Source organism: Dermacentor albipictus, chromosome 6, assembly GCF_038994185.2.
Source record: "Dermacentor albipictus isolate Rhodes 1998 colony chromosome 6, USDA_Dalb.pri_finalv2, whole genome shotgun sequence".
NCBI lineage: Eukaryota > Metazoa > Arthropoda > Arachnida > Ixodida > Ixodidae > Dermacentor > Dermacentor albipictus.
Window position 1 is genome coordinate 31,188,976 of NC_091826.1, and position 18,325 is coordinate 31,207,300.

The 18,325-nt window shown below is 48.5% G+C and overlaps 1 protein-coding gene and 1 long non-coding RNA gene across 2 annotated transcripts in view; one reads left to right on the forward strand and one right to left on the reverse strand.

The window, feature by feature from the left end:
- Window positions 1-18,325, forward strand: part of LOC139046810 (uncharacterized) — a 190,112-nt gene that overhangs the window by 21,909 nt on the left and 149,878 nt on the right. The window lies entirely within an intron of this gene.
- LOC139046809 (uncharacterized) lies at window positions 10,957-12,323 on the reverse strand. Its single transcript, XM_070520723.1, has one exon. The coding sequence runs from the start codon at window positions 12,298-12,300 to the stop codon at window positions 11,062-11,064; it is 1,239 nt and encodes a 412-aa protein (XP_070376824.1). The 5' UTR covers window positions 12,301-12,323; the 3' UTR covers window positions 10,957-11,061.

Sequence of the window (18,325 nt, forward strand, 5' to 3'; positions counted from 1 at the left end):
AACATCACTTTTGTGCCGCGTACTATCGAGCGTGACTCTGCGCAGCATCGGAGGGGTTTTTGTCGGACCATCAACCGAGTCATCGTCGTTGTTATCGATGCTGTTACGGTCATCGTTGTAAATATTTTTGTTGTTCTAGTTATCGGTCTCGGTGGTCATAGTGATCGTTGTCGCTATCGTTATTTCTCTGCAGAACATGATAAGGAGAGCATACTTGTGCGTGAATACGCGGCCAGCTCTTTATGATGCATACTACTACAATTCATTCATATACGCAAAATAATTTGTGTAGTAAAACTGTACTTCGCTGCAGTGAGTGACAAAGTGGACAAAGCGACTAAAGCGACGCAGCATCATTGCAATATCTAAAGCAAGAGTGGGAACAAAACACTGATACAATGTGTAGCAACGCTACACACAAAGATGAACAACACAAATAAAAGCAAATGGCAGTTTCTTCCGACAGCCGCAGCATCGACTGCGACAGCAAATTATTAGACAGCTATACGAAGTAAGGATAGTAGCTTTATCGGCAGTATAAACTCGTAAACGCTCGCTTACTATGTTAACTAGCATGGTATAACGCGCGCACAGGCAAACAGAACCCCATTTCACTCTATCAGCCGCGCTTCTGTCTTCTTACTTACCTGACGACGAATGACTACATTGCATTGTAAATGAATCAAAGCCTCAACCTAGCAAACGTCAAGAACTGTTCCTGTGCGTGAACGAAAAGATAACTTGGTACAAGCGGCGTCATTAACGTTGAAAATACGACGCGAAGTTCAAGAAAGGGAATGATGGCGTTATTCTCCTCTTCTTCCAATCCGCCCTGATCCATTAAAGTATTGAAGTATTGAATATAGGTGGTTGAAAGAAAACGTTACTAGACTTATTCATTGCGTATTAATCTTTACTGTCCCTGTAAGGGATTCAAGTTATTGCTATTATCTGGTATTAAGTGAAAGAAAATTCGAAATTCACTTCAAAAGTCCGCTAATTAGAGGAAAGCTTGCTGCTTTGACCTGTCGAGCGCCAGTCCTGGCACCGATAATCTTACTTCACCTACGTATAACTCATGAAAGAAGAACCGCATGATCTTGCTTAGTATAGAAACTATCACTGCCCACATGATTGATGAAAACCGTCCGATGATGTATGTGCAGTATTCATTTTCGAAATGGTGGCTCGGCGCTTACCTTGTTCGCCAACTGTTCATCAATTGAGAAGTCCTCGCATTACTGTGACCATGTTGTCTTGCTTAGACACCGATATTATTCACCTCACAATGCCCAAACACCATTCGACATGTAGGGTAGTTACAATAACTTATTAATCTTTATTTCTGGCCATAAAGGGCACATTCGTACAAAAGATAAACAAGAAAAGCCAAGCAGTAAAATGTTGCGTCAGTAACATCTACAAAAATTCTCGGTGAGACTTTAAAAAACACTTGCTTTGAAACTTCTGCAGCGTTCAATTAATTAATTTAATTAGTGTATTATTTTGAAGAAATAGTAATTGGTTTTCCGAATTATCAAGAATTGAATCCTCGTTTCAGAGTACCAAAACGCTGCTTCAGGGTGGTTGCTTGGGCTAGTTGGTAATTCATGATCAAAAATAACGTACAGCGCAAAGGACAAGGACAGGGATAGACGACATACACAGCGCTGACGGCAAACTTCGGCCCAAGGGCTAACACATGTTGCACCTTTTCTGGAAGCGTCACATCTCCAATACGGTGCACATTGTTCCTCGGCAGGGGTTTCTTCTTTGGAGTAATGGCACGTAGTTGTAGAAGCACATGTTGTCAGAGATATTCAGCAGTTCTGTCGACGATAGCAGACAACTCACGCCACTCAGCCACTAGCTGCTTCAGGCTTTGCGTTAAGTTTCCCGCGCTCAATTGAGAACTTCGAAGCATCAAACTCGGGGTAGAAGAATGACGCATTGGATTAGAATAGTTAAAATGCAGTTAATTATTTCGGTTAGCAGGACACTAAGGTCACTGTTCTGGCACGTTGGTAAGGCATGGACGCAGCTTTTCATTACCTTTCTGCTTATGACTTGAATGCAGCAAAAATCTGCATTCAGGTAACAGGGCCAGCCTACGTAACGGGGCACTACTAACCGCAAGGATGCTCCCACATGAGATGATCTAACAAAATGCGCTTGAGTCTGAAATTACAACATAATTGTGTTTAGCAACAAGTTTCGATGCATTCGAATACATTAAAGTTAGAAAAAGAAATGACATGAACGAACAAGGATCATGAGAGAAATCACGATGCTTGGGACGTCGGGCAAATGCTGTGGAAAAAAAAAACCAGTAAAAAAACACAAAGGACAAGAGGAGAGGTTCACACCACAGCGACTGCAACTTCCAGTCGTTGTGGTGTGAACCTCTCCTCTTGTCCTTTGTGCTTTTTGATTGTTTTTGTTTTCCTTCAAGTATGTACCAACTGGCCCAGACTTCAGCCCTACGTGCTGTGGTCCTCGTCTCTTTCCGTCACGCTTGTTAAATATATTGTCTGCCGTGTACTTTTTTTTGGCTGTCGGTTTGTTTGTCTTCGCGCTACGATTTCTCCTGATCCAGCACCCGATGCGCTAACTATAGTGACGTGGCCACTTCAATCGCCGCCACGTCTCGGTCCAATCACCCACGCATCTTAAGCGTGCCTATAAGACGCCTACGCAGCGATTTTGCGAAGACTCTTCAGTGGCAGCCTCCTTTAGGCCACGTCGGTCCCCATTGTTGAAGCTGCTTTATTTTCTTTTGCTTTTCTTCAACTTCGACGCAAGTGTATTTTATTCCTCCCCTGCGTGGGTCGACGGACATAAGGCACCAGCTTCAAAGCAGCAGGTGGTCAAACACACTTTTTTTTTTTCGGTGCTGGTTTTTCCGCCTGTTTCGTATAACTCCCTGTCAACGACTTGAGACTATACGTAGATTGTACCGCCGACTTCCATTGTGTATTCAACAGAACACAAAGCCTCGCACTGAACCTTTTTCCGCGGCTACGCAAAAATACTGTCAGCAAAGTTATCGTCCTTCTTTTTCTCATCGTTATCGATAGCCCTAGGAGCACCTGCGTTTTACTTATTCGAGGAAATCAAGCCTCAGTAGGGCTGTAGTTATAGCTGTTTTCCGTCAGCATTGCAAAAGGAAGCGTCCTTGAGGATGTTCTGTGCCGGCAAAACGGTGACGTCGAATAGAAAAAAAAAGAAGGGTGGTACGCAATCTTATTCGATTCAGTGTTGAATCCTTGTTTGGCCTCTGTAGTTATAGTATAGTCGTCTTAACGGAGGCTTCTCGTGACTTTTCGTTTCTTAAGCCCATGGCTTTCCGACTGCGGAAGTGCGATGACGTAAGCGGAAGAAGAGAATGATGCAATAGTCTTAGTCACTGTTCCGCCCTGAGTTGGGACATTACGCGCGCAGTGGCTGCTGCGTGTACGAACGCCTTTGAAAAACTTTTTCTTTGTGTGTGTGTGTCGGTTGCTGCCTAAAGGTTGGTCCATCTTTCTTTTAGTCTGCGCAGATTTGGTGGACCATCTTCTGTTTCCACGGAGACAACAGTTGTCTGGCTTTGTATGATTATGTCTTCCTCATTTTCAGCAGGAAAAAAAAGCTCGCGTAACGACAATCCCACTTACTCTACGTGGCGGGCGTTTACCTGCATCGTGGGTTTACGCTATGCATCCGTACGGGTCCTTCCTTCCCCGCAGTTGACTGAAGTTTCAGATTCTGCCGCATTTCTGCGCGTTACTGACACCAGTTATGATTTTGTTTATGCATTAGATTTGCGCGCAAGAATGTTCCTTGCAGGAAAATAGCTCCACTTGCGATTTTGTTCCCACGTTTTGCGCACGGGTGAATTTGGTTGTAGTTGGCGTCGTACTTCTCTGAACGCACTATGCTGTCTCCTGTGTCAGCTAGTGCGCCAGTCGTTAGGAAATTCGGCTCCACTTGAGATTTGTGAGCAGTTGTGCACGTAATTATAACTCCGGCTCGCAGTTCGGTTCTATTTCTGCGCAGTATAGGCTCCACTCTGCGTACTTCGTGCAGCATTTCTGCACACACACAATTCACTCCCGCAGAACATCCACGCTGAAGGCCTTACTCGCGTTATTAAGGCTCCTGCGGTCTGCGGGGCTTCACGATACTCGAAGAACGCCGCCCCCTACCGCTCTGTAGTTTGTTCGTGCTCGTCTCTCTTTCTATCTCCCCCGTCCGCTCTCTTTCTCTTTTTATCCTCCTTCACCCTTTTCCCCGCGCAGGGTAGCAAATCGGAACTGCCTCTGCTTAACCTTCCTGCCTTTGTATGCATCCTCTTGTTTTTTCTCCCTCTCTCTCTCTTGTCCCAGTAGCGACCGCGGCTGCTGGGTCATCGAATCCTGCTGAAAGAAAAAAAAAAAGACCGCGTCACTAGCTCGAAACTCCGCTCTAGGTGACTGGAGCTCGTTCCGTCCCACCTACGAGTTGCCGACCTTTCCATATACCACGTTTTAATTACCATAGAGCCCCTCCCGCCGCGAAGCGACATTATGGGGTCGCTTGTGGCATGGGGTGGCATTCGGAAAGAACTGTTCGTTGCCTTTTTTTTTTTTTGCGATGAGTGACACAGCTCCACTCATACGGATGCGAGGAGCCTATCGAACTATCTTTTCAACACCTGTACGTCCCCGCTACAAAGGATGACCGGCGCCTTCCACTCCACTGTGTTAGATCGCCTTCACTGAAGACAATTCTTGTCGACAAAAGCACTCGGACTGTAGCCTCGTGCCTCGCAGACGTAGACAAAGCGTTGCGTACATCTCGCGCAGTTCCTGGAATCAACGGACCTCAATGAGGGGCTGCAGTTCTTGTGCGGACGACCTCTGAACGAAGTGAGGACATCCTCAGTCTCCTTTCTTTCGTTTTGCAACATTAACCTCCCTTTTTTTTTCCGCTGCGTAGGGTAGCAAACTGGACGTGCATCTGGTTGATGCTCTTTGCCTTGTCTATCGCTCTCCCGTCCCCTTCTCTCTTTCTTTGTGCCGATGTGCTGAGGATCGATTACTCGATTACATAGCGGTGACGCAATGCAATACCCGTACGGACACCTTAGCAGAAGTTGCTCTTACGTCGGCACCGCTTTCCTTTATTGCAGGCGAGCCCGAGCTCGACTACAGAGGAAAAGACTAAACGACAGCATTAATCTCGTTGACGTGAATCGAGCGTGACGTTCACGTTCTCGGGTCAAGGCGTCGGAAAAGGCAGCTTTCGCCATAACGGCAGAATAAAGAAAAAAACATGTAAAATGTATCTGATGTGCTGTTCCGTGCACGGCGTTTTATTTCTCAAGTCAGTAGAGAAGCCGGACATTGGCTAGAATGTTTAATAAGATGCATTTTAGTTGAAGACTTTTCAGAAGCTGATGCAGCGCTCACGGGTGTCCTGAGATGAACACGGCAGACGTAGCAGATTGACGCACGAGAGAGATGGAGGTGGGATTAAGGGGGCGGAATGTCGAGAGACAGGAACTGCTTACAAAAAAAAGTGTGATCACATATTTCACGTACGCACAACTATTTCACTTGTTCATCTATACATCCCCCTTAACCCTTCCCCCTGCGCAGGGTAGCCAACCGGAACTACCTCTGGTTAACCTCCCTGCCTTTCTCCGCATTTTCTTATCTCTCTCTCTATATATACGCGAGTACATGCTTAATGTTAAACGTTTGACTTGCTGCTGTTCGAGGAAACAGCGCGGTCGAAAGTGCTGTGGCCTAACAAGGCGCTGCGGTTTTTCGATTTAAGAAGACAACGGTGAGCCGTGATTTTTCACGATAGGCCGCTGTAAGGTATGCGAATAGCAATTTTTAGACCAAATCGAGTGCGAATAGAATAAAGCAAAAACAAAACAATAACGAAAGAAAACCGAATTGAATAATGAATACCTTTTACATAGATTTAAATTAAGGATCAGTCTTCTTCATCATTAATATGGTGTTGACATTTCAGCATTCACTACATTGGCAAGTTTCTGTCATTAAACTGCACCACGCGGCGCACGCTTTATCAGAAGCTCGAATTGTAAACATTGCCAGCAAAATTAAGTTTCTGTTCAGCGTGCGTGACAGTGCATTATGATAACGAAGTTTTAAAAGGCACTCGTAAGAACTCCTCAGCGTCAATGTGTGCCTTCGAGAGTAATACTGATACGAGCGTTGACTGCATCGTTGGCAAGGCGCGGGGAAAAATAAAGAAAAACTCAGCGCCCTTCCACTCTGTGAAGAAGGATGACCAGCGAAGCTGTTTTTTTTTCTAAAATACGTCTTTATTTCTGCGTTTAATAGGCCAAGCCTTGCGGCAGAAAAGGGGTGTTCTATGGGGGAGGGGGACCGGTGCTCTCTTCTTCCTCGAGGTGGAGTGCTCCCAAGGTCGGCTCTGCAAAGAGGCGGCCAGGCCCTTCCTTGTCCCTGAAACAGTCCAGAAAAGCACTCCAAAGCTGGACTGAGTCCTTGAGACCGATGTGCAATGGCGGGTCGAGCCACTACTGCAGGGTGCAAGGTCGGTTCCCGCCCAGGGAGCGTAGTGTCCTTTCTCGGACCGTGTCAAAGGCAGGGCAGCTCCACAGAAGATGTTCGGCCGTAGCTCTGGCCGGGCATGCCGGGCACTTAGTGCTCGGGTATGAGTGCGGGTTGATGAGGTGTAGCCTTGCTGGTGACAAAAGCTGGCCGGTCTGGGCTCGGCGATGAACTGTTTATGTGGGCCCCTTAATGGCGAACTGCATCTGTGCCGTGGGTCGGCCCGACGTCGAACTAGCTTCGGGATCGGCCCACGTATGGAGAGGGTCTTAATGACTGCTTCGCTGCGGGTCGGCCCGGTGTTGCACTCTCTTCGGGATCGGCCCACGTGTTTTATTTTGGTAGGGCTGCGTGATTGACGGCCCGTATTTGACGGTACGAACACAGGTGGCGTCTGATGCTATGTTCACACTACGGTCGTAACGCGCGTAACAGCTCTTTTGGCGTATCGAACGTAACGGCTGTAAAAAACGTTACGGCAGTTAAGCCGGCACCTCTGTTCACATTTACTGCTGCTTAAATTACGGCTTTTACAACAGGCCAATCAAATTTGGAGCTGCAGAATCGACGTCACCAGCGGTCCAATACGGCTCCTGCCAACATGAGAGCGCTGGCCGAGATCGAAGAAATTCACGCTCAAAACAAACTTATAGTCATGTATTCAATCGCCCAAAGACGACGAAGGCGACGCAGAAGGGTTTGGGTGCGGCAAGTATTTCTCGACAGGGCCGTGGATGGCGATTTTCACAACCTTTTCGCCAAGCTCCGAGTTGGTGACGCTGCGATGTTTCATAACATCATGCGCGTGTCGCCCCAGCGATTCCGCTTCCTTAAAAAACTAACGAGACCACTCATCGAAGTTCGGAGCACGCATCTGCGGCCATCGATTTCCTCGGCGGATAAACCAGATGAACTGAAAACAGTCTCGCAAGGCGCACTACAAAAATTTTCGCGAACACAGCCAATCGTGCGCACGGAATGGCGGAATGGCACTTCCCGCGCCCGGAGCTGTCTGCAGACGGGAGGACGGAAGTGTCGTCACCGGTTGTTGAAAGCCGAAAGCTTATCGGTCATTGGCTGTGTCGCAACGGTCGTAACATAACAGTCGTAAATGTTGCCGACCCTTTAACACTCTCACCCACGATTTTTGCGAGAATTGCGCACGTTGGCACCTTTACGTTCGCAGTCTGAACTAGACGCATACGCTTGTTGCGCTTCCGCTTACGTATGTTACGAAATATTGGCGCCTTACGAACGCAGTCTGAACATAGCATGACACGGACGCCGGCGGAGAAGGCACGTGTTTTGTCGAAACACGGACATGGTCCTGGGGGAACTGGACCTTAGCAGCTTCGCTGTAAAAAAAGAAAAAAAAGAAAAAAAAACCACCAAAAGCACTCATTATCTTGCGAGAATTGTCACCGCAGCCAGTTGCCACTATTAAATAACACATAATGTTGCAGTCGAGCATGTTGAGAGTTACGCTGTTGTAGAATTGATAAATAGTACAAAACAATGCCCATCCCCGAGTGCCATGTCTCAGCGACGTGTGAAAGTTTCCAAAGTTTGAAGGTTTTTTTACCATAATAAGCTGCACAATGACAAAAGAATAGGGGAGGGGTCTATGTGTCGAAACCACGATCTGACTGTGAGGCACGCCGTAGTGGAGGAGTCCGGAAGTTTGGACCACCTGGGGTTCTTTAAGGTGCATCTAAATCTAAGTACGCGGTTGTTTTCGCCGCCATCGAAATGCGGCCGCCGTGGCCGGGATTCGATCCCGCGACTTCGTGCTTAGCAGCCCAACACAACAGCCACTAAGCAACCACAGTGAACGCGATTACAAACTACACACTTTTGGGACTCAACTGATTTGTTAAATGGTCCCTGCCGATTCTAATTAGGGAAAAACACTTCTTTGGACAGCTGTTATTTTTACTGCGTAATTGCAGAAAACGAAAGGAGCTGAATTAAGTAGGACTATAAAATACGGTAGAAAATAAAATTTCATGCATACAATAAAAATTAAACAATTTTCTTTTTAAATCCAGAGCCACATCTAGGCAGGAAAATAAAAAAAAACTGAGGGTGGGCATGTGCATGCCTACGCAGTGGTATATTCTTATATTCTTATAAGAATGTAACAATAGAATAAGAATATAATATATTCTTATATTCAGTGTTATATTCTTATAAGTCTTATTGTCAATAAGCAATTGCTTTAATTTTTTAATGCAAGGTCGCGCTTTTCTCAGCCTACTGAAGACCATACCATTATTCATGCCCACTTAAGCAGTGGGGGCGGAGGGCGGGGGAAGGTATTCGCTGCCTTTTCCCCTTACGTTTCATGACTAATCGTGCACAGCATGAAATGTGTAGTATTCGAAAACGATATTCGAGAAAATGCTCGCACTTTCCAATAGTGACTGTTCGATACTAAGGACCTAATAGAACGGGACAATATTCGACTGATTACTATCGGCTACTCGGAAGTTTTGAATATTCGCGCGCCCCTAGCGCGGCGCTATTTGTGTGTCGTCGTTTCGTTTGCTCCACTGTGGCGTCACAACGCCTTTCCCGTGTCAGTGGCGTTGTGTGCTTTGGTATGGTATATATCGCTAGAAAGCTCGTACAGTGCCACACTATGACAACTTCATCGCGTCAGTCACTCCTTTCGCGCTTTTTTGTGAACTGAAGCATGTTAGAGTAATTTTAGAGGCCGCTCAGGTATGTCGCAGGTGCTTTCTTGGCACTAAATTACGCATGATATAAATATTTATTTATTTGGCCAGGTGACAGAGAGAACCCCCCAGGAAGAACGCAATGTGAAATGGCGATGGTCATATATGCAGACGAGAGTGATGAATTGTACGCTTCGCTCACAGTATCGGTACACGCACGATTTCCGTATTCCGTTTACTTGGAATATGCTGTAGCTTCATCGTCGTCATCATCAGCCTATATTTATGTCCACTGCCAGGACGGCGAAGGCCTCCCGGGCCCCAGCGATCCCCAATCACCGCTATCTTGCGCTAGCAGATTCCTACTTGCGCCTGCAAATTTCCCAATTTCATCTCCTCTCCTAACTTCTCGCCGTTATCGACTGTGCTTGCTTTCCCTGGACGCCCATTCTGTAACTCTTAATGGCCCAGCAGTTGTCTACCCTACGCGTTACATGGCCTGCTCGGTTCCGTTTTTTTCTCTTCATGCCAACTACAGAATATCGGCTATCCCCGTCTGCTCTCCGATCCACACCGCTCTCTTCCTGTCTCTTAACGGTACGTCTAAACGAAAATTTAAACATGCGTGGACTAACGGCACAGAAAGAGCATGACACAAGGGGCATGCGCAGTCTTTGTGTCATGCTGTCTCGGTGGTCCTTAGTCGGCGCAGCTTAAAGGTTTGTTCAGATCACGGAGCAAGAAATATAGGAGTGGAAACTCCGCTGTTTGCGGCGACCAGAAAAGGTCACAAGCCCGCGGATATATTTTCATGCTGGCGGCACCTGGCGGCATGGGAAGAAATTACCGCTGTTTCGGTTGCCAGGGCAACCGGTCGAGTGTTGCTCCCGTTCGGCCGCGCGCGCCTGACTTCTACTGAGGGCACTCTCGCGCGCTTCTTTACCGCTTGTAGCCCGAAGAGCAACTGCTGCTACGCTTCAGCCATTTGAGCACAGTAAAAAATAAAACGCGTTTTCCATGACAGCTATAAGATGATACGTAGCTTCTGGTTGTAGCCAAGGCTATCTTGCTCCGTGGCGGGTGGTTTTCGGCTTTTTGCGCTTGCGAAACTGATGGCTATCTCGTTCCTAATCGCTGAAAAGGCAACCGCTTGTTTCTCGCTCTAGTGCTCACAGGGGTGCGCTTAGGAAGGATGCCGCCGTGCATGTGTTTCCGTTCCTTTTCTTTTTTATAAGACTCGCGAAAACTAGTTGCCCTAGCTGCTTGGCGATAAGAGGAAGATTAGCGGAAGTTTGCCGCACGTGTTGCTTTTTTTGATGGGCACACAACAAAACAGTTTTCTTGAGTTCGCGCACCTACGCAGTTCGGTTACGGCGTGCCCGCTGAAGCAAACACCCGTGTCCTCTGCTTGTCGTCTGCTTTGAGCGGGCGCCGCCGGAGTGAGCGCCGGAGCTGCCGGAGCCGCCGAGCCGCCTGCCGGGCGCTGCTTTTTATGCGCAGCATATTACGAGGGCTCAACCCAGCTCCTCAGGCGCGGCGGTGACCATGAAATCACGTGACACCGTGACGTCACGACAGAGGAGAAGTGGCTTTGGCTCAACTCTTGCAAGACGGGCTGGGTGGGAATCGAACCAGGGTCTCCGGAGTGTGGGACGGAGACGCTACCACTGAGCCACGAGTTTTTTTTTTTTTTGAGCCTTTTTTTTTTATTTCCATAGCAGGTACCATGCACGGAAGCGTTCTTTCTTCACAGCTTTTCTAACACACACACACACACACATACACTGCGAATTGCACATCTATATGAGTATTCATCTTTGCTGCAGGCGCTTCTGCCACACCTGCCATCGCTTGCTAAACTCATCTTCGCCGCCCAGCAGCGAACTTGTATACGCAAAAGCATCACAAAAGTGCGTCCACGCAGGTTTTGCGTTTTCTAGTGCTAGGACGTAATCAGTTCGGGATCTCCAAATTGCATACAAACCTAGCAATAACAGGGTTTCAGCACTGTTGTTATTTTTGTCATCTGCCAGTGTCAGATATTTAACGTTATCCCAATTTGGGTATATCTGCACGTCAAACACAATTCGTATGTTGTGCCAAAATAGTACTGCATTTGTACAAAACAAAAATACGTGCTGCAACGATTCTGGATAAGGACAGAGAGGGCAGTCCGTTGACCACGGCACGAAGAAACCCTTGTTACGTAGCCATGTTTTTACAGGTAGAACTTCGACATGTAACCTAACAAAGAAATCCTTAATCGCTGTTTTTACAGGATATTTTGGTAGACGCTTGAAAACGTCAGACTCCAGCTGGCTTCCAACTCGAGACCGATATAGGGGTGGTGGGAATAGCATATCTATAGTGTTCCAGTACAGACTCTTCCGTTTTACATTTTTTAGATACTCTTGAGAAAAACGCTGCTCGAAGAAGCGAGCTGCCTGCTCCACCTCCCTGTAGAATTTTAGGGTGCGGGCTCGTGGGACTCCTTGGGCACCTTCGATCCACTCGCTTAAGTACCCCCCTCCTAATTGTTTGAAAGAATGACGTATAATATGATGGGTTTGGTTTTTGAAAAAAAGGTACCTGTGAACTTTGAGTTTTACCTCTACGTTTACCAGCCCTAAGCCTCCTTTTGCCTTACTTAAGAATAAGTTACTGCGCCTCATGCGCTCAAACCGCGACTCCCAAATATATGTTGCGCAAAATCTATGCACTCGATTCACCTGAGACGGCAAACAGGGCATCACCTGCGCTGAGTACCATATAGCTGGAAAGAACACAGTGTTACACACAAAAGCTCTGTTCATAAGCGGGACCGTTCTCCCATGCCACTGTTGCACTTTTGCCGCGAGGGTACCACTTCGAATTGTATTTTGTCCATTCTGTAGGTTGGCAGTATTAAAACACACACCGAGGTAGCTGATGATTTCAGACTTCCACTTCACCTCTAGGAAGGTGGTTGGTTTTAAGTCCCAGGCACCTAGCCATGCACCCGCGCACTTTTCTCGATTCACTTTAGCACCAGAAACTTTACAAAAGTCCATGACATGCTGCACACCTTGGCGGATTTCCTCTCTGGAGGCAGAGTACAACGCTTCAAAGCGGTACAAAAGCGCCTCTAGTGAATGCGGTGTTGCCTTAGAAACGCGCTGTTTCTAAGGCGTGCGTCTCTTGCTCAGGCGCACATTTCGTTGCCGCGCCGAACGCTGCTTTGCTCGACGCTCACCGCGTCCAATGCGGGGCGCGTAGTCGCTGCCCTGTAGCCCATTGTCTTACACCCCTTGGCGGGTCGACGGGAACGCTGTCGCGTTCCACTCTTGAAGGCGAAGAAGTAATGCATGAGTTGTTTCTTCGTCTAGCCGAACCAAATATAGCCAAGCAACAGCAGTTCACCAGGCTAAACAGTGGTTCAACAACTAAAATAAAGGCTAGTATGCTTCGCATCCTGGGCTTAACCTTACCTAAGCCACAGCCATTTTTTTTTTTCCGCTGCTGCTTCTACGACGCGCCGCATGGTGCCGCCACTGCATAGGGTAGCGTCGGCGCATGCAACAATTGTGACTTTATCTGGTCGCCCGCGCTCGCTCGCGCTGACGGGAGTTTCACCTCCTATATGTCTTACTCCGTGGTTCAGATGTACCAACTCGCCTAACAACAAGTCCTTCTACGGTACGTCTAACATTTGCCCTTCAATCGCTCTTTGCGCGGTCCTTAACTTGTTCTCGAGCGTCCTTGTTAACCTCGAAATTTCCGCCCCATATTAGCACGGGCATGATGCAATGATCGTACACCTTTCTTTTCAACGGCAGTCAGGATTTGGTAGTGCTTGCCATATTCTCACCAACCCATTTCCATTGCCCTGCAAGTTCCCTTCTCATGATTAGTGTCCCGTCTGAGTAATGGACATAGTTTCATAACCGCAGATAAATGGGGAAAGTATAGGGGACATTAGGGCCTGCTTTCTCAAGATACAGAACTTTTAAGGAAATTGCCTGGTGACGATTAGCGCAATTCTAGTCCTTGATCCGGATTACTCAAACAGACGCACATTACTTGCAGGAGAAATCGAAATGCACAATTGGCTAATTAATAAAGTTTCTCTAAATGGGATTGGGACTGATCACTTCACGGTACACGTTGAAATTTACGAACAGGATGTGGCCAACAGAACACATGTGGCCACAACAGAACACAATTCATGTGGCCCGGCGAGTAGCAAGGCGCGTCCGCTTGGAAGGAATCGAGTAGGCGCACTGCTACGGTAGGTACGACTGTGCTTCCTTAAAAAAAAAGAGGATTCCAGCTTTAAAAGAACGTTACTCCAACAAAAAGAGATGCCGTCAGTCCTGGTGTTCTTAGTGCGTGTAACCACTTATCAAGTTTTCTTTATGCAGCGCGCATTGTATACTTGAATGCGGAAGAAGGAGCTGGGCCTGTTCTTGTTTGTCGTTTACGTCTCGGTAAAACTTTCACGCAAATCCGCACTGAATAACTGTCAGGCAGCCTGCAGTGTGGGACGTGTATTGCTACGAGCGAAACAATGGATGAAGGCCCGAGATCCACCCCACCCTTTCACCCGCACGTGCAAACGCGTTACGCACGCACGCACGCACACACACACACACACACACACACACGCACGCACGCACGCACGCACGCACGCACGCACGCACGCACGCACGCACGCACGCACATTCAAGACGAGGTCATTCTCATCAACACACCCCTCCGTGCACCATCTTAGAAACCATGACGCCCTTCCCACATTTAGTGTTCCTGGGCGTTTTTTCGGGGTCACCCACCTGAAGATAGCTCCGCTGCGATATGAAAGCAGCCAGAAACAAACGACCACCTCGCGCACGCACGGATGCGCTCACGTGCGCGCGTACGCACGCACAGACGCACCAACGCCGTGCACACAAGACACGCCGCCCGTCGACGCGCTGTTGCTACGGGCAGCGTCCTCGTCGCTGCTGACGTCATCGGCGTCACCTACTCTGATTAGTCGCCTCCCACGGCGGCGATAGCCGGGCGGTGTCCGGGCAGTGCTCTTCCAGCAGGGGGTTCCTCTCGGTCGTCGACAGCCCAACGCTTCGCTTTAGATCGTCGCACTCCTCCTCGTATGCTCCTTCTTTTCCTTGAGTCGAAGATTTGTTACTTTCCCTGCGCTAGAATGAATAAAGAAACAAAGAAAGATTAAAGCTGCAACGACGGGCGATACCCACGCATGCTTCCAGCAGGGTGGGATGCACAGCGAAGGCGGTGTCCGTTTTTCGCAATGCAGGTCATTGGAGCAGCGCTCTATAGTTGACGGCCGCTCGCTGGCGCGGTTTTGAGACGCTCGGACCGCTCCTGTCGCTTCGCGTGCGCGTAGTTGACTGGCCCGCAGTGATTTCACTAGTTCCGTGCAGTGCAGCGCAATGCACCGGACGGCTGCACAGAGCTCAGTCACACGACGCTTTGCGCCACGAGAGAAACTAGTCACCTGTTTTCCGAGCCGCGTTCGTATTACGACGCACGCTATATACAGCTGCTTTTTGCGAGTGGCCCCGGCTTCGTAACCTTAGCGAGAGCAGACGTTGATGACACAGACAAAGGCACAAATCATTGCGCTTGCCCTGGGCTTCATATCCCTGAGTACGAACAGACGACAGTGAAGCAGCTAAAGGACTGAACCGTTGGCAAACGCTTCGTTATCGTCGTCTGGTTCCTGCAGCCCATGTCAGCAGACGGTCTGCAGACAGCACATGAGATACTGTCGGCCACGGGCTCATGTATTCTCTGTTGATCACGCTGATGCCCGTAGATGTCCTCGTGTCTAGCGCCAAGTCACGCGAAATCTCGCAAGTTTAGGTCCCCGAAAGTGACTGACCGCGAATACCACTCCAAATACAAGCACACCGCCGGGTGTATACAGCGTCGTCTGCCAAGCGGCTGCTCATCGATAAGTGAACTCGCTTAGTTCGACTTGGTAAATTTATTGTAAGAGTGACATGGCAAACAAGCTCTTGCGGTTACGAATGCCCGATCACTTCACGCGCAACGTAGTCATGTGCTTCGTCCTTTCGTGGTAGGCTTAGACTCGTCTGAAACACTTGCACGTACGAAAGATGGCGCACGTGAACGGCAGTCTTCCGATATTCTTCAAAAGCTAGAAAAGACAATTAAAATCAACAGAATCGCAGTTTCCATGCTATCGCTCCTCGTGACCTCATGAGGTTTGAGCACCGTCTGCAACGCGACTATGGGCAATATGTCCGTTCGATTCGCCTGCACACCCCTGTGAACCAGTTCACAGCGGGACCCGAGAAGTTCGGAAATTGTGCAGCTCAACTTCAGCGGTGCAGGGGCAGTGCGACACTGTGTCGGAAACGAATGCCGAGGTGCAGACGCGGTCCAGGTGTTGGGCTTCGTACGCCTATACATAGTATGCACGTGACGTCACATCCGCTGCTGTCGTCCGCTTCCGCCATCTTGGGGTACCTTGTCAACAGTAAAGCCCCTACATCCACGCGCCACCGCCGACCAAGCTAAGTACCGCCAACCTACCCTCCTCCACCACGCTCCTCTCCCACTCACCCCCTCAGCTTCCGGCGTCAAGCGGAACTTACGTAGCTTCAGCTTCCTGTTCCGAGTAGAAGTGACGCTATGTTTTTAGCGTTGTTTACTTTCGCGTCTACGGAGAGGCTTTAATTACACCAGCTGCGGTTGAAACTGTTAATGCGATTCCATCCAAGAACCACCGCCTATTGTAATCGGCGATCTGGTTGTGTTCGCTGCTTCGCGTCAACCTGCGACGGGTTGTGCCTTGAGAGACAACGTACAGTGGAATGCAGTGCCTGGGTGCTTGGAGACCGCTCCCGTTTTTCGTGCATTTGGAAAACAGCGACCGCAAACTACTACTTCAGCGGCATACAACAGCTTGTCCCCTTTGAATTCTTCTTGTTTTGAAGCATACATCCCCTTCAGCCAGCACGTATGGAGGGACTTAAGTGAAGGAGTTCGCGACGCCAATTTGTACGGCAGACGCATAGAGTTTATGCTGTTGATTCTGACGTTGAACTTGTCTCGTACGGCAGATCGAAGGTAACGAACGTCCCAAGTGCGTGCACTGCGTGAAGAACTGCAATGACGTGAAGCTATGAAATATAACAAGTTCAAATTTGCGTGGAAGGCATTCAGTGACATGGTGAAAGCAAGTGTGCTTTTCTTGTGCGATATGCGCGGAGTTGTGCAGTGAATTGGTGCGTGCGCGCGTGTTGTAACGCGTGCAAAGATGTACGGCGAATTGTGTTAGTGTTGTGACGCGAGCAGATGTGTACGGCGAATTATGTTCATGTGTTGTGCCCCAGCCCATGGCTCTCCGCACTTTGTCAGAGAAAGGGGACGACAGGCAAAGCGTGCGGGCGCAGCGTACGCAAACAAGCACGTAGATGCACACGAATGACGCTTGGTGGAATGGCTAGAGCGAGCTACTCAAATTAGTACCGGTTGCTAAGCACGGGCGTCTCACCATCGTCTGCAATCACAGTGGAAATTCTCGAAGCGCAACTCCGGGAAGCGTAAACGCCGGCACCGGAAATCTTAAAACCGGACATGCCGGAACCGGAAACGCCGGAAGCGGAAATGCCGTAACCGGATTTGGTGTGAGGGGAAAAGGCGGTTGGCGGTACTTAAGAGAGCGGCGGTGGCGCGCGGATGGAGGGGCTTTAGTCAACAGGGGCGCGCATAGGCCTATAGGTTCCACAAGATGGCGCTGCTGTAAGAAGGAAGTCGCGGAGTATCGTTGAACGACGTACGTGCATACTATGTATACGAGAGCAACCGAACTGTAGGTATATATGTTCGGCTTCCGAGGCGTAAACACATCCCGCGTTGCGTAGACACAGCAGGCGCGCGTAATCGGGGTTTCGATGGCTACTAACGTCCGTTTGCTGCGTCGTCTGCTCCGCTGCATACTTCACACCTGCACAGAAGGCTCCAACAGAAGGCTCCACCTATTGAAAGCACGATTTTTTTGAAAAGTGAAAACGGGTCCGGACATGAGGAATACTTCAACATATCCTTGACGTTATACCAACGTACCTGCTCTGCTCCGACTTTGGCGTGAAATTCAAACCGGCCAACTTTGGAATTTGTTGAAGTTTCTGAGAGCAGCTATGAAGACAGATGGCTCAAGAACATAAATGTAAAAAAAGGAGGACAGTAACATTTTTTTCTCCAGTAATGAATACAAATCAATTCTTGCAGATCCACTGCACTCGACTGAACTTAGCCCTACTTCACATTGCCCGTTCAACTTGACTAACACGCAGGGCTTGCCTCGAAAAAGACAAGTCCGCTTGTCGAGACATTGGCTCCTGCTTCTACCTTGTTCTCGTTTTGCTCATCGCGTTGAATTCCATCTACCGGCTTCGCCGTGTTTTCCATGCAGGGCCCTGGTGCTATTTCATCAGTCTCTAATAATTAAGGGATGCTAAGAGGAAATACTAAGTTGACCTCGATAGAAAACTTAATAAAATCACGTTTTCGTCAATCGTAGCGAGAACAAAGCTTTTGTAAGCGAGAAAATGATGCCAATTGAAGATTGTAGTGGTGCAACCCTAGTTTTAACTATACTATACCTCATGTGACATCAGCACTGGATGATTAACAGAGAGCGCCGGAGAGGGAAGTCACGTGGTGATCACGTGAACTCATTCGTTATGGCACGTGGTTCAAATCGAGGTGCAGCGTGTAAACTTCGATGGCGATTTCCAACGCAGGAAAGTCGCATATTGGCACTGAGATAAGGATCATGTATACACTTACAGAGAATAATGCATCCATCGCACTCGGTGGAATATTTTTCTTCAGTGTCCATTTGAATACCACTAGTTCCTTGCAATACACGCAGTCTTCAATATATCTGCGCTTTACGCGACCCCTGGTGCCAAGAGAGCCATATTCAGGACATGCTCCATTGCGCTTTCACTATACTGCAAATTAATTCCCTGTGTATTGTAGCGAACGTTGTGGGGTTCGTGTCAGCAAATAAAAAAAGAGAGCCGGCTGCATGTTTCATTGAAC

Coding starts and splice junctions, on each gene's coding strand:
- LOC139046809 (XM_070520723.1), bottom strand. CDS start 12,300: ATGGACTTTTGTAAAGTTTCTGGTGCTAAAGTGAATCGAGAAAAGTGC.